We start from the raw sequence: 16,385 nt of genomic DNA, 5'->3' as shown, positions 1-16,385 counted from the left end.
GTGCACCCCGATGTTTATAGCAGCAATGTCCACAATAGCCAAACTGTGGAAAGAGCCAAGATGTCCATCGACAGATAAATGGATAAAGATGTGGTATAGATATACAATGGAATATTATGCAGCCATCAAAAGGAATGAAATCTTGCCATTTGCAACAACGTGGATAGAACTGGAGGGTATTATGCTGAGCGAAATAAGTCAATCAGAGAAACACATGTATCATATGACCTCACTGATATGAGGAATTCTTAATCTCAGGAAACAAACTGAGGGTTGCTGGAGTGGTGGGGGGTGGGAGGGATGGGGTGGCTGGGTGATAGATATTGGGGAGGGTATGTGCTATGGTGAGTGCTATGAATTGTGTAAGTCTGTTGAATCACAGACCTGTACCTCTGAAACAAATAATACCTTATATGCTAAAAAAAAAGAAGAAGAAGAAGATAGCAGGAGGGGAAGAAAGAAGAGGGGGAAATCGGAGGGGAAGACGAACCATGAGAGACTATGGACTCTCAAAAACAAACTGAGGGTTCTGGGGGGGGGTGGGTTAGCCTGATGATGGGTATTAAGGAGGGCATGTTCTGCATGGAGCACTGGGTGTTATACGCAAACAATGAATTATGGAACACTACATCAAAAACTAATGATGTAGGGCGCCTGGGTGGCTCAGTTGGTTAGGCGACTGCCTTCAGCTCAGGTCATGATCCTGGAGTCCCTGGATCGAGGCCCGCATCGGGCTCCCTGCTCGGCGGGGAGTCTGCTTCTCCCTCTGACTCTCCCCCCTCTCATGTGCTCTCTCTCATTCTCTCTCTCTCAAATAAATAAATAAAATCTTTAAAAAAAAAAAATTAAAAAAAACCAAAAACTAATGATGTAATGTATGGTGATTAACATAACATAATAAAAAATAATGAAGAAAAAAACAAAAACCTTTAAATATTTTAAATGCAAAAAAAAAAGATTATATGAATCAACATAGAGCAATCTTCAAAAAAAATCTTGATCCTAGGAATCTCAGAAAAGTAACTCTTTATTTGTACCATGGGAGAATTAGTTTTATCATGTGCCTTAAAAGGGCAGGTCTGAAATACATTTCTACCCAATAGTCATGAACTTGGGCAATGGCAACCCCAGGCAAAAATTTCTCAGATAAGTAAGAACCTGTAAAGGTAAGGTACTGTCTTTTTTAAAATGAAGTCGGGGGCGCCTGGGTGGCTCAGTCGTTAAGCGTCTGCCTTCGGCTCAGGTCATGATCCCAGGGTCCTGGGATCGAGCCCTACATCGGGCTCCCTGCTCTGCGGGAAGCCTGCTTCTCCCTCTCCCACTCCCCCTGCTTCTGTTCCGTCTCTCTCTCTCTCTCTCTCTGTCAAATAAATAAATAAAATCTTTAAAAAAATTAAAAAATTAAAAAAATTAAAAAAAAATAAAAATAAAAATGAAGTCAGTAACACAGAACTATCCAAAAATGAAAAATTAACCAGATGATGCTGAGTGTCACGAAGTCATCATAAACCCTCAAAGTTGAGTTTGCTAAATGAAGGGCATCCTTGGACAAAACTGAAGAATTTGCTGTGGTTATATTATAAATGACATAAAATAGCGAAGTCATAAGAAATGTTTGATCTGCCACTACTCTCCTACTGGAGATCGGAGTTAGCCAAATGCTCTGTTTATGTAGAAGGTGTCTAAACATGGATGCTGAGAATGGTTTTCATTCAAAGCATCAATAAATCTTTGTTGTTGAATAAGGGAATATGCATGTGAGTTGCTACACATTTTGAAAAGCCAGTTCTAGGACTAAGCCCTGGGGCCTTTCTATAGTGCAGCACTCCATACATACTGACTGCAGAGCATACATGAGATTACAAACTCCAGACTCCCCCCACTTATTAGCTTTGGGACTCTGTGCTAGAAAGGTCAACTTCAAATCATTTTAGATGGTAAGGTTTCCATTTTGCTGGTGGGGAAACTGAATAATTAAGTGACTTCTCTCTGAATCTATACCCCAAAGCAATAGACTGCTGGGGTGCTTGGGTGGTGCAGTCAGTTGAGCAACCAATTCTTGGTTTTGGCTCAAGTCCTGCTCTCAGTGTTATGGGATTGAGCCCCATGTCGGGCTCCATGCTGAGCATGGAGTCTGCTTGAGATTCTCTCTCCCTCTCCTGCTCATGCTCACTCTCATTCTCTCTCAAATAAATAAAGAAATCTTTTTTTTTTTTAAAGATTTTTATTTATTTATTCATGAGAGACAGAGAGAGAGAGAGAGGCAGAGGGAGAAGCAGGTTCCCAAGGAGCAGAGAGCCCGATGCGGGACTCGATCCCAGGACCCTGGGATCATGATCTGAGCCGAAGGCAGACGCTTAACCATCTGAGCCACCCAGGCGCCCAAATAAAGAAATCTTAAAAAAAAAAAAAAAAAAAGACAGCTGATTTTAGGTTCTTTGTTTATTAAATCATGCCATTTCTTTAAAGTCTGTGAAAACAAAGTAAAAAAACTAATGGTGATACATATCAATTCTCGTATATAGTGACAGAATGAAACACTTTTCCTGTGAATGTTAAGCATGAAATCCTTTTTATTCTAGAAAGGCATGCTGAAGAAGTCCTGAAATACACCTGACTTCTCCATGACATGCAAGTGGAGAAAGGAAACCTAACAGACAATGAGGGCTGCCAATAGAAATCACATATAAGGAAATGAACATCAAAATAACAGCTCTGTTACCCATTGTCTTCTACTAGTCCCGTGACAACAGATGTAGCTGTTTCTTTGTGGAATAAAACAAGTGGAGATGGTGTTCAGTGAGCACACACAAGCACAGCTAGGCTGGGTCACCGCCTGTTTTATGAGCTCTATCTGTTCTGACTGGTTGGTGTTGCTGTCTATCTAGTTATTTTCAACTCCCAGAGAATAAGGGTTAATTAAAGCAGAAAGGGGCCAGGTAGAGGAAGTGGCCCAGAGTGGGGACAGTGGCAAACTGGAGGACACATATCCCAGTTGAAGTAGACACCTGCTTACTCAATCCCAGCTGGTTGAAGTCAAGAAAACAAGCCCACTGTTGCCAGAATTTCTAATTTTTTCTTAGAAACTCCTCCATATTTTTAAAATGTGTATTCCTAATTCAATCTTTAAAATGCTGTGTTTGCCCAAAAATACTTCTTTAGGTCAGATCAGGGATAAGAGTTGCCAGTTTCCTATTGAAGGCTGTCAGCCTGTGATTGCTGGAAATAGTTCCAAAGTACAGGTAAGTGTATGGATTGGGTACACCGCCCCCAACCTGATGGCAGGAGTGTGTCATGGCCACAGGGTTTCAGCAATTTTATACGAATCATAAATATGGTACAAAAAGAATTTAAGTTTACTAATAGCATCCAGAGAACAGATAATCCTTTCACAGACAAAGAAAACTAAAGACACAATTAGGAACACTTTTTCACCTTTATTATTGTCAATCAAATCTTGATTTAACTTCTATTTTAACTGGAGATCATGATCGCAATATACTTTCTCTCCTTCCACTTACTCTTCTCTTTCCCTTCTCCAACCTTTCCTTAGTTTGAGATATAAGATCATTGAACTTTTGTGGAGATGACACAAGATACTATATGTAATATACTTAGAACAATGCCCAGCACAAAGTAAGAACTCAAAAACAGTAATAGCCTGCTGTTACCATGAATATTATTTAGCTATCAAAGCCTCACAGGGCTGCTCTAAAACCTGGAGAAGCCAATGTTAACTTACAACTGAGCTCTTACACAAAACTTCTGCTCACAGAATCACTTCTGTGCCTACCCTCTTTAGCAATCTGTTTCTTAAATGAATCCCCATTTCACTTCCTCTGAGAAGCTGAGAATCTTTCGCACACCAGAACAAAGAAGAGAGGTCTCTGTAGCGCATTTTGCAACAAAAGAGCTAAGGGCCTCCACCTCTCTTTTCCCCCTAGGAGACAGAGGTACTTTTCCAGTTTTGGTTGTTTGTTTCTTTGTGAAATGGACTCATTCCCCCTTCCAAACTGCTTAAAACAAGCTGAATTTATACATCACCTGACCTATTTAATAATCTTCTTTTGCTATTTGCAATGGCTTAACCTATAATCCAATACAGTGTCTCAGTTATGTTAAAAAGCACATTATCACTTATTGGAAAGAAGAATATTTGATCCACAAATTCATTGAATTAGCAAGTAATGAGTTAGCACCAAACAAACACCAAGTTTTATTTAAATTTCGTTCTTATCCTCTAAGGTATGGGTCAACCCAGCCATCAGGAAACTAGAATCAGTGCTTGATTCAATATTTAGTTACCTGAAATTAAAACTCTACAACTTTCTGTCATTGGCACTGCAAGCAAAGACCAAACATTAAAGGAGGGACAATTAGGTGGTGGGAGGAAGTAAATAATCCCTCAGTCTTTCTGGGATCAAGTCAGCAATTTCCAAGCACTCCCTGGGGATAGAGAATGGATGGCTCAGCACAACTCTGGCTCCTACCAGGGCCACTTCCCTAAGTGCCTTGATCTGCATGACATCATATTTCAGGGATATCCTGAGATGGATGGATACAAATACATGAATGGGAGTAAGCCAAACAAAACAACTTACAGTGTGCATAGGAAAAATAGGTTTTTAAAGACTTCTTACAGGGCGCCTGGGTGGCTCAGTTGGTTGAGCGACTGCCTTCGGCTCAGGTCATGATCCTGGAGTCCCGGGATGGAGTCCCGGGATCGAGTCCCGCATCGGGCTCCCTGCTCGGCAGGGAGTCTGCTTCTCCCTCTGCCCCTCCCCCCTCTCATGCTCTCTCTATCTCATTCTCTCTCTCAAATAAATAAATAAAATCTTGAAAAAAAAAAAAGACTTCTTACAAAGAGTAAAATTCTAAATACTCGCTCTTGTTTCCTGCTTTTCAAATAAAACCAATATTTTCTCCAAGCATATCATTTTCCCAGTCAAAGGCACTTGCATTTCTTAAAAATAGGAATTGAATTATATTAAAAATGGAGTGCAAGTTTTCCCTCCCCAGGATAAACGCAGTGCCTGCTGGCAGGTACCAGCTGCAGATGCTGTCTAAGCAAATATGGCAACAAAAGGGGACTATTTACTTCGGCACATGAGAAAATGAGGTAGCAGTCTCAATAACCGGTTCAGTAGAATCAAAGAGATATACCTGTAGGTTTTCAATTTCTTCTTTGTGTTCCCTCTTCAAGTGTAAAATAGCAGCTTGGTATTCTGTAAGATCACAAAAGAAGCCGATTACAAAAAAGCACAAAATTATACACAAAATTCAAGTGAGCATCTCCAAGAGGCCAGAGTCCCTCCTGCAAATAAACTAAGTCAATAAATGCCACAGTTTGACATCAACCTGACAAGAGATGTTGAAAACTGGGACAAGATAGGACAAGTCGCTTAGGAGAGAAGGGAAATTTCCTTCCATTTGGCAAACGCTGAATTATGAGAGGCCCCAAATTAAGCAGAGAGGATAGGGTTAAAAAAAGCATGATGAGTGTTCCAGATAAAGACTGGGTCAGGTGTTTGTCTTTAAGAAGGAGTTGGAAGCTCAGGCAGCACTGAGAACAAATACAGACGTGTTAAGAGCAGACACACAGGAAATAAAACTTTGTATGTGAGATCAGAGAACTCTATTTTTAACTGGTTAAAAAAAAAAAAAATCTCCATTTGAATGCAAGGCTAAGCAAGCATCCAGGGCTGATTTTAATCTTTAGATCCCTTCAGAAAGTCAAAACCATTTGTCATTTGGATGAGATAATCTAGGGTGAGTTGAGGTTGAAAGGAGGACAAAAATAAATTTCTGATCCAATTTTAGCCTGGGTCTAATAATGTTTATTCCAACAAAAAGTCCCAAGTGTACACAAGAACTCCAGCCAACAACTAAAACTACCAGCCCGCTGGCTAAGCATGAAGCGGCTCTGACAACTTTATTTCCAGCAGGACAACTAAGTATGTGGGGTCATAGAACTATACAGACTGGAGGATCACAAAGCAAAATGCTATGGAAAAACATTTTTGTGGGATAAGTTGTTACCTTAACAATGTGTTTGGGGTTGTGAGTATGAGTACTAAAGAAGCAATTAGATGTCATTTAAAAAATATATGAAAGGATAGGCTATTTCTTCAGGTGGATTTCAGAAATCAGGCATGAAAATTCAGGTGTCAATTCAAAAATGGATGAGGGAAATCTTTGGTAAAGCCACAACAGGACAGGAGTGTTGCTGTTATTATAAATGGTCACACCGCTGCTCTTATGGGGAATGTGTTACATTGAGCTATGAATCTGTCAGCAAGTTCTGTGAATTTTACATCCAAACCATACCTTGAATCAAACCACTTCTCACCATCCCCACACTCACCAACCACCCCTATGGTCCAAGCTACCACAGTTTTCTCCTCGACCTCTGCAATAACCTAGAAAGTTTGCCTGCTTTGACTCTTACCACCACCACCATACCCATTCTTCTACAGCAGTCTGAATAATCTACTAAAGGCCTGAACCAGATTATCTTATCCTGGGCTTTCCAATGCACTTAGAGTGAAATCCCAACTCTTACTGCAGCCCATAACACCCTTCACAACATGGCACCTACATGCCTCTCCCTGTCTTTGCCTTGTTCGTTACAGACCAGGCACTCTGGCTTTCTTGCTATTCCTTGAACTTGTCAAGTTTTTTTCTACCTCAAAATCTTTACTAATATTGGAGACAACGATATGGATTGTATTTATTGAGCATTTACTATATATGAGGCATTATTTAAGTACTTCATATGTATGGACTCATTTTTTCTCCCACAATAACCCTGTCATGTAGGTACATTATCCCCATTAATGATGAAGAAGTCAATGCATAAAGAAGTTATGCAGCTTTCTTATTTAAGAAAGATGAATAAATTGCAGAGCTAGAAAACATATGTAATTCAAGAGTGAATATATAAACAAATTGTGGTATAGCTATAGAAGGGAATACTACTCAGCAATACTAAGGAATCACTATTGATACATACTTCAACATAAATCAATCTCAAGATATTACGCAGAGTGAAAAAGTCTCAGAAGTCTAATTATTGTTTAATTCCACTTATATGACATTCCGGAAAAGACAAAACCATAGGGATAAAAACAGATCACAGCAGCAGTGGCCAAGGTTGGGGGGGTGCTAGTATTTGATTACGAAGGGGCAGCACACAAAGGAATTTTGGGGGTGATGTAACATTTCTCTATCCTGATTACTGTGGTGGTTACATGAATTTGCACATGAGCTAAAACTCATGGAACTGTGCACCAAAAAGAAAAAGTTAATTTTATACTATGTTAATTTCTTAAAAATTACATCAAATGTTTTACTTTTAAATGTTTTCCCTAGGAGACTCAGCCTAACTCAAGAACACCTGTTACTACTATTTCTATTCATTATTTTCCTAAGGGTACTAGTGGATGCAATTGGATAAGAAAAAAGAAAACATGGGTGCACACACATGCACACACACATTTATATATAAAAATAAAGGAAAAAATTAAGCTATTATTCACTATGAACATGTATTTAGAAAAATTCAAAAGACTGCCTGCAGATAACATACTGAAATTAATACATAGTTTAGTAAAGTTGCCGGATATAAAAAAATCCTGATGCCAGCAACAGTTTCAAAAAGAAAACTTAACATTCACAGTACCCCTAAAAGCACAAAGTACTTAAAAAAACCTCATAAATTTTTAAGACCTCATGAGAAAACAGAAACATTATGTTGAAATGTATTACCAAGAAAGAGATAGAGAGTAAGCCATGTTTTTGATAAGACTCAATACTGTAAAGATGTTAATTTTCCCAAGTTGATCTATTGATTCAGTGCAATCCTGTTAAGCATTTCTAAGAGTTTGGGGGTTTTTTTTGAACAAGGAGTTCATTCTAAAATATACATTGAGGCACAGATGTGCAAAAAGCCCATAAGAGCCCAGAAACTTGAAAATATAAAGATGAGATAACTTGCCTTACCATTTAATAAGAATTATTTTTAATTATCACAACATAATTAAAATAGCATAGTGCTGAAAGAGGGATAACAGATAATAGAATAAAGGACTCAGAAAGACACGGTGAATTCATGGTCTCTTTATAGGACAGAAGTATCATGGAAGATCTTTGTTTATACTAAGAATGTTTTTTCTAATAATTATTGATTGGGAAATGTAGATATGTATATGGAAAAATGAAAATTGGATCCCAACTTTATACCAGAAAATAATCTATTTTAAGTTGATTAAAAGCTAAATTGTAAAAAGCAAAACTACAAATGTTTAGTACGACAATACAGCATAATATTTTTATAATTTCAGGTTAGGAAAAACTTAAGATTCAAAAAGCATTACATATAAAGGAAAGAAAATTGATAAATTTGACTACATTAAAAGAAAGAACTTCTTTTCACAATATGTCATAAAAAGAGGGAAAAGACAAGGCCACAGGTTGGGAAAATACACTTAAATAATTAAAGATCATGGGTGTGTCCGTGCGCGCGTGTACTCCTACAAAACTACAGAAAACGAAAAATGGGTAAAAAATGTCAATAAGCACTCTAAAAAGACAACATACGAGTAACAATTATATTCAAAGGTGCTCATTCTCATTAGTAATCAGGAATATTGAAAGCCTGACAAAACTGAGTGTTGGTGTAGATGTGGAGCAATGGAATGCTCACATAACTGTGGCAGGAGTGCAAACTGGTGCAATCACTGTGAAAAGTGATTTTCTAATAAAGCTGAAGCTACTCATACCTCCCTACCCAACAATCTTTATCCTGGCTACACACAAATGGAAAAAAATGACAAAAGGAAAGCAAATAATAGTAACTAAAGTCAGGATGATGGTGGGATCCAGGAGAAGACAAATTGAGTTGGGTTATGAGCAAGGTGGCATCATATGAGTGTTCAATGAAAAATTACTCTTTAACTTCGATGTGTTTTATGTCATTTTCTTTATGTATACCTAACATTAAAATGTAAGAAAATAAGAATAATCAAAAATCAATTCCAGGCCTTTACAAAGCAGGCAAATTATAGCTAAACCAACCTTCTTACAAAACTGATGCTCCTTGGAAATAACACCCACATTCTAAATAGAAATTACACACAGAATATATTTTGAAATGATTCATTTTGTGTAAATTGTACCTATAAGGGTGTGACAGAGTCATGACTAATTTACAGATTGATGAAGGAGACCATTGCAAAGATAACACCCAGGAAATCATGATTCATCTCTTCTTCAAATATTTTTGCCCATGGTCCCAGTATAACAAAGGACACACTCCCATTATGGAGAAGGATAAGATGGAATCTGCAGGCAACATGTAAAAGGGAGAAGTTAATGCCTTCACTGGTGGAAGGCTCATGCCACGGGCTCACAAGAGAATGCTAAGAGAATATAAAGGTTACAGAATTGTGAGTCTAAGCTAGGTTGGTGGTTTCCAAATATGTCTTGTTAGTGGCAGTCCCCTCCCTCCACGTTTTCTAAGTTTGCAAATGCAAGAGGAGAGCCCCTGTCACATGGAGGTGAGGATGGTGAGGCAGAGGTCTCAATTCAAGACTAAGGATGTTTTTGTTTGTTAAAAAGAGAATTTCACCCTGGTATTCAGTAGCGGAATAATGGGAATAATGGGAATAATGCATGAAGAGGAGAAATCAAGATTTTGAGTATCAGGGCTTGAAAAGGGCAGACCACTTTGAAGCTACATTAGCCCCAAAGGAAATTAACAAATAAATTCAATTAATCTAGCCCCCAGAAAAGAAACTTCAAGAATATCTTTTAAGAAAATAACATATTGCGGAGCCTGGGTGGCTCAGTCAGTTAAGTGTCTGCCTTTGGCTCAGGTCATGATCCCAGAGTCCTGGGATCAAGTCCCGCATTGGGCTCCCTGCTCAGCGGGGAGTCTGCTTCTCCCTCTCCCTCTGCCTGCTGCTCTGTCTGCTCTCTATTTCTCTCTCTCTCAAATAAATAAATAAAATCTTAAAAAAAAAAAAAAGAAAAGAAAAGAACATATTCTATTAAAAGACAAAAATAGGAAAAGGATCCTGACTGGCAGGATTCAACATGTGGGGAAAAAATATGTAAGAACTTTCCTCCCTAAAAATAAAACTCTTTCTAGTCGAGTACTTAATCTAATTGATACATATCCCTTTTGTAGTACAAATCTTCCTTTTTTTTTTTTTTTTTAATCCGCTCACAACAACAAAACAGCCCTTCTGCCGGGTATCATTAGAGCCTGTGTCTTCCGATTCACCAAGAGTGGCACTGAAGGTGATCTCACTATCGTGGGAAGGCATGTAGTAACCAGAGCCACAGTGCACACTGGCTCAGCTTCCTTTAATTATATATGGATACAGGGATCACTGAGTGCTATTTCTCAGCACTCTACACAGATTAATATAGGCCATCCTCACATCACTCTTACAAGGTGGGTGCTATATCATCCCAAGGTCCACTTTACAGATAAGGAAACCGAGGTACACAGGTTAAACAACTTTCCCCAAAACACAAGCTAGTAAGTGCCAACAAATTCATTCAGGCCCAAAGAACCTGTGATTTTTACCCTGTAGAGTATCTTGTTTGTTTGCTACTGCTGTTCTTATGGTTGTGTAAGCTTCAGGTATAACCCAAACTCCAAGTTCCTAGGCACTTAAAGGTTGCTGGCTTCACCCAATCACTAGAATCACTAGTAAACTCGGCAAATCTTTTCCGTAACTCTTTAAAAGGAGTCTGGGGTATTATTAATCCCAGGGAGGTTCCATGAGCCTGGGGTTAACATGAACAGTGTGAGTGACAATGGCTGGTCCCATCAAGTTATGTGACTATGATTCATCTATTTTCTCGATGGGGACTTCCAGAACTACAGTCACCAGTTTGTGGTTGTGTCTGGTTTTCATTTATACTCTCTCACACGTATCCAAGTCCCTCCACACACACACACACACACACACACACACACACACATAAACACACACACACACCCCACTGGCAGAAACAGATTATGCACACAGTTGGGGAACTAGAGAATTCCTGATTTCCCTAATGGATGAAAACCATGGCTCTCTTTGTGCTCATGGATTCTAATTCATACTGCCTTTGCCTTTCATTGGCTTTACCCATTGCCTCACATTGCTTCACACAGGGTTAGCACATACCTTCAGTCTTAAAGGCAAAGGATCCTTCCTCTGAATTAAACTTGGAGAATACTCAGTATTTCCAAAGCTTTGCAGGCACAGCAGTGAGGTCATTCTTTTGGTATTAGACAGCTGGACTTTATTTTAACAGTTGAATATTTATCTTAATGTATGTTAGGAAAAAAAATCAAACTAGCACATAAAACCCATGACCTCATGGATATTACTGTTATAAGACAGTGTTGGTCAAAGTTTGGTCCCTGAAACTAAAGATCACCTGGAACTTCTTAGAAATTCTAATTCTCAGGCCCACCCCAGACTTAATAAGAAACTTGGAGGATGCTTTAATAAGACTCCCAAGTGATTATGACCCATTCTAAAGTTGAGAACCAGTGCTTTTGAAGGTAAGTTACTTTTATTCACGCAAAAAGCACCACACAACCCAAAAAAGTTTAAAAATTTTTAAATAGTAAAAATGTATAAATATATGCTCCATATCATGGAGCTGGTACATAAGAGATATCATTTGGGAAAACACAGTAATTACTGACAGATGAATATACATTCAAACAAAGTTATCCATGAACAAACGCAGGAACTTTCTCCAACTATTTCTTACATTAACGAAAACGGTACTGGTCATAGAAGGCAAAATCACATACAATTTACTTCAATACCCAAGAATAAAATCAAATTTGAGCTCTCATATTTATTTATTTTTATTTTTTTTAAAGATTTCTTCCAGAGAGAAAAAGAGAGAGCATGCAAGTGGCAGGAGAGGCAGAGGGAGAGGGAGAATCTCAAGCAGACTCCACACTGAGCGTGGAGTCCGATGTGGGGCTTGATCTCAGGACCCTGAGATCATGACCCGAGCCGAAATCAAGGGTCGGATGCTTAACCGACTGAGCCACCCAGGTGCCCCTGAGCTCTCATATTTAATATGCATATGAGGGTGAAGTGTATGGCCTGCTCTTTGTACCCAGTAGGTCCTCTAGATCTGTTTCCTCACCAGGTACCTATAAACAATGCAGTTTGGGAAAGGGATAGCTGCCTTGGTATCCATTAGCAACAATCAAGGAAGATTCAAAGTCAGTGAAGTCCAGAGAAAAAGTGGGCTATAATCAAAATCAACAGCAGTCAGCAGGTCCATCACCTGAAATGTCAACACAACACCTCTTTATCAGTGGGCCTTCAACAATCACAGTATAAGCATATAAGGAGCCCAATTATTTCTTCTGATGTTGGACTGCGGATAACACCTCTCCCTCTTCCCCTCTGCCCCACAACTGGACAATCTAAATATAAAGCCCCCCCCTTTTTTTAAAAAGATTTTATTTATTCATTTGAGAGAGAGAGACCGAGAGAACACACAAGCAGAGTGAGAGGCAGAGGGAGAGGGAGAAGCAGACCTCCTGCTGAGCCAGCCAGGAGCCCAATGCGGGGCTTGATCCCAGGACCCGGAGATCATGATCTGAGCCGAAGACAGATGCCCAACCATCTGAGCCACCCTGGAGCCCCTCAAAGCCCTTGACACTAAGCACAAGCCACTGTCCACAAGTGGGGATCCTCAGCCCAACCTTATCCCCTAAACACTGTAAAACACCAAGTCAGTCTCCTTCCTTTCCTCTTTCTAGGCAGCTTCAGAGGCCTGCCCTGCTCTCTCCAGAAGTCTCACTATTTTAGTAAATAAACCTTTTCATACCCTCTTTTGTGGGTGGTGTATGTATGTAGTTATCAATCTTAGCATCTGAATCTGATTTGGATAGAGACCCATCCTGTCTCTTCAAAAAGGATGAGGCCAGGGAAGCCTGGGTGGCTCAAGTCGGTTAAGCAGCTGCCTTCGGTTCAGGTCATGATCCCAGAGTCCTGGGATCGAGCCCCACGTCCTCAGGGGGGAGTCTGCTTCTGCCTCTGACCCTCCCCTCCGCTTGTGCTCTCTCTCTCTCTTTTCTCTCAAATAAATAAACAAATACAATCTTTAAAAAAACAAAAAGGATGAGGCCATGTAGAAGTTATGTGAATAATCAATGACTGTAGCTATTATTTTGTTCTATATATGTATAAAAAGGAGATGACTAGTTTCCTTTATCAGAAAAATAAACGATCGGACAATAGCTGGGAGAAGTCCCATGAGTTTAGGACTTTATCTTTCAATCTCTCTCCTTGGTTAAGAACATTTAGGATTTTCTCAGGCAGAAATATAAAAATGCCAGTATTAAAAGATGGGGAAAATATCCCAACTCTCCAGGCCCACCAGTTTCTCGGTAAACCTGGTAGCACTTTCATTCATGTGTTTACTATCTCCACAAGCCAGGCACTGTACTAGGCAGTGGGTATAAGAAAATGAACAGCACGCACTTCCACCCTGAAGGGCTTCTCAAGGTGAACCTCTTGGAAATGTCTTAGAAGCTTCTTGCACTTACACTTCAGTAGTAACACATTAAGCTTTTGTTTTCTTAAAAAAGATTCGACTTCATTCAATTATTTTATGTGGAGTTGTCAGAGGCTGGAACACGGCTCAGCAAATATTCATCCACTCTCACCTCGGTACAGAGCACCTCCTAGGACTTTTGGCTTTGGCTAGTGCCATGCAAACAGACACGACGCAAGGAAAGGATTTATATTTGCTTGCACACAGTTTGGCTTGCCTCCTTCACTCCTGCTCCTTCACAAAAGAATGTACCCTAGGTAGCAACTACTCAGTCAGCCTGGGTCCCCCAGTGCAGACCTATCCCTTAGCCACGGTGAGCAGCCAAGTCCAGTCTGTGCACAATGTGAAACAGCCCAGCCAGGCTCAGTTGAACCACAGAGGACCCGGACACCTATGCAAATAAATGCTTGTTATTGAAAACTACTAGATTGTAAGCATGGTTTGTTACATGGCATTATTGCAGAAATAGCTGATAAATATCCTAAGTTTCCAGCCAAGTTTACTCTGTGGAGATTCATACCATTTTAGAGGCTTTAAATAACTGGGATGGGGTCTCACTCACCAATATAGACAGAAAACAGCTTCAGGAAGAGGATAAACTGAAGGTGGGCGGGGATGATCAAGGAATGTATATCCTTTAATACTCAGCAATTGAGTCTTTATGTCCTGAAGTGATGGTCTAAAATAGGTACAAACGTCAGCAAATTCATGGCTATGTGTCTTTGACTCTACCCAGACGCCCAAGGTAAATATTCAGGGCCAGGCCCCATGTGACAAACAGCTTCCCATGAGGACAACATCCATTCAATGAAATTCTAGCTGCTGGTGCTAGGTAACTAGCCTTTTCGTGGGATCCTCTTCTGTCACCCTTATTTTCTATCCTGTTAAAGGGGAGATGCTAAACAGCTTAGAACTCCAGGAACATAAGCTCCCTGAAACTTATATTTCCCTTTCTATCCATGTAGCATTTAAAAGCCAAGAAACAAATCATCTACAGAGGCACACACTTGTCAGAATAAAATTTAGGCTCTGGCTGAAAGTACCTGATGGCTGCCATTAGGTGGCAGTCACAATACTTCATATTTAAACTTGAACCTTGCTACCAATGGCATAGTAACACCTGAAGGGTTCCGTAGGGGTGGGGAGGTAGGGAGACAGGAGGGTGGACCAGAGCTATGAAATGAACACTTTCCTTTACTATGACAGATGGACTAGTACGGATATGGTAACTATAGGAGACAAATTGCAACAAGTGAGGGCTATTTCCAACCACGTTTCCAAAAAGTTAAGTGACCCAATAGACCTCCAGTTGTTACAGGTTCACATTTTTTAGTTCCTCCTAAACCTGCTTAATAATGAAATCTAAAATCTAAAGCAAGAAAGTTAGAAGTCATAGGCGAGAACCAAAATAGAATAACATCTTGGAGAAACAGAAATGGAATAGAACAGCCAAGTGGTGCTTTGGACCCGAAGCTCTGGGCCTGCTGTGCCCCAGTTCCAGAGACAGGCAGGATGGCCTGGAGTTAGGTTTCTGCAGAGCTATGGGGGCTGAAAGGGCCCCCTGTGGGGCAGGAAACCAGGGCTAGGCTTGCTAAGAAAAAAGGAGAGGGGCACCTAGGCGGCACGGTTGGTTACATGCCTGACTCTTGGTTTCTGCTTGGGTCCTGATCTCAGGATGGTGAGTTGGAGCCCCACCTCGGGCTCCGTGCTCAGCATGGAGTCTGCTTGCAATTCTCTCTCTCCTCCCTCTGCCCCTCCTCACTGTGCTCATGTGCTCTCTCTCAAGTAAATAAATCTAAAAAAAAAAAAAAAAGAAAGAAAGAAAGAATAGGAAAAGAGGGGGGGGTTTCCCAGATGGCAGGTAAAGGAAAGAAGTAAGAAGTTGCTGCCAACTGCTGTCTGGGGCTTGAACTGGAGGGTACAGACAGGGATTAAGACCAAACTCCAAACCCTGCCCACCCCTGTCCCCAGTGAATAGATCTGCAACATCCATATCACCACCTTGGACAGAGAATCCCAAACACCACTGGTAAGCCCAGCTTCTGATATGGGGGCCTTGCAAGGACCAGGTGAGACAACTGCAAGATAGACAAGTGTAAAGGGTGAGGGAAGACTTTTCTTTCTTCTTCTTTTTTTCTTTTAAAGCAACCTATAGATCAAGACCCTTCAAACCAAGCTGCCAGTACATGTGAAGAAAACTAAATGTCAACATAGGCAACAAGATCAAATATTGACACGTGAAATCACACAATACAAATTTTAAATATTAAACATGTTACAAGTATTCTAGTCATGTTTAGAATCTTCACCAAGATAATAACAACCATTATAAACAATGACAGTCACAGCACACTATGAAAAAAATAAGAACATTAGGGTTACCTAAAGAATTTATAAATATTCTACATGTAACGTATACTCATTGAAATTAAAAGTTTAAGAGCTGGATAAGCTGGCACAGTGAAGGAAATAATTTGTGAATAAAAGATAACACTGAATAGTTAACTAAAAATGCAGCATGGAACAAGACAAGGATAATAAAAAAGTCATAATTGAGGAACTCTGGCATTGGTACATAGACAACAAAATAGACCATATAAAATAGGAAATAAAGTCTATAAATAGAGCTACTCACATATGGAAACTGGATGTGTGATTGGAGGGTATACTGAAACTTGTGGGGAAAGGATAGATTATTTCTAAATTAAAATATAAGAAGTATCCATACTTCAAACCATACACAAGAATCAATTCCAGTGGATAAAAAATCTAAATGTGAAAAGCATAAG

General features: G+C 39.8%; 1 protein-coding gene across 3 annotated transcripts in view; it reads right to left on the bottom strand.

The window, feature by feature from the left end:
- The window catches only part of FMN1 (formin 1), a 376,423-nt gene that overhangs the window by 233,660 nt on the left and 126,378 nt on the right, over window positions 1-16,385 (bottom strand). For all 3 annotated transcript variants that reach the window (XM_081830845.1, XM_081830844.1, XM_031024804.2), the window contains one exon: window positions 5,164-5,225. In XM_081830845.1, the coding sequence (XP_081686971.1) occupies window positions 5,164-5,225 (62 nt within the window). The remainder of the gene's footprint in view (window positions 1-5,163; window positions 5,226-16,385) is intronic.

Source organism: Leptonychotes weddellii, chromosome 9 (genome assembly GCF_054177405.1).
Source record: "Leptonychotes weddellii isolate Sample4059 chromosome 9, ASM5417740v2, whole genome shotgun sequence".
Lineage (NCBI taxonomy): Eukaryota > Metazoa > Chordata > Mammalia > Carnivora > Phocidae > Leptonychotes > Leptonychotes weddellii.
Note: the sequence above shows the minus strand (reverse complement) of the source record. Positions and strands in the feature narration are given on the sequence as shown.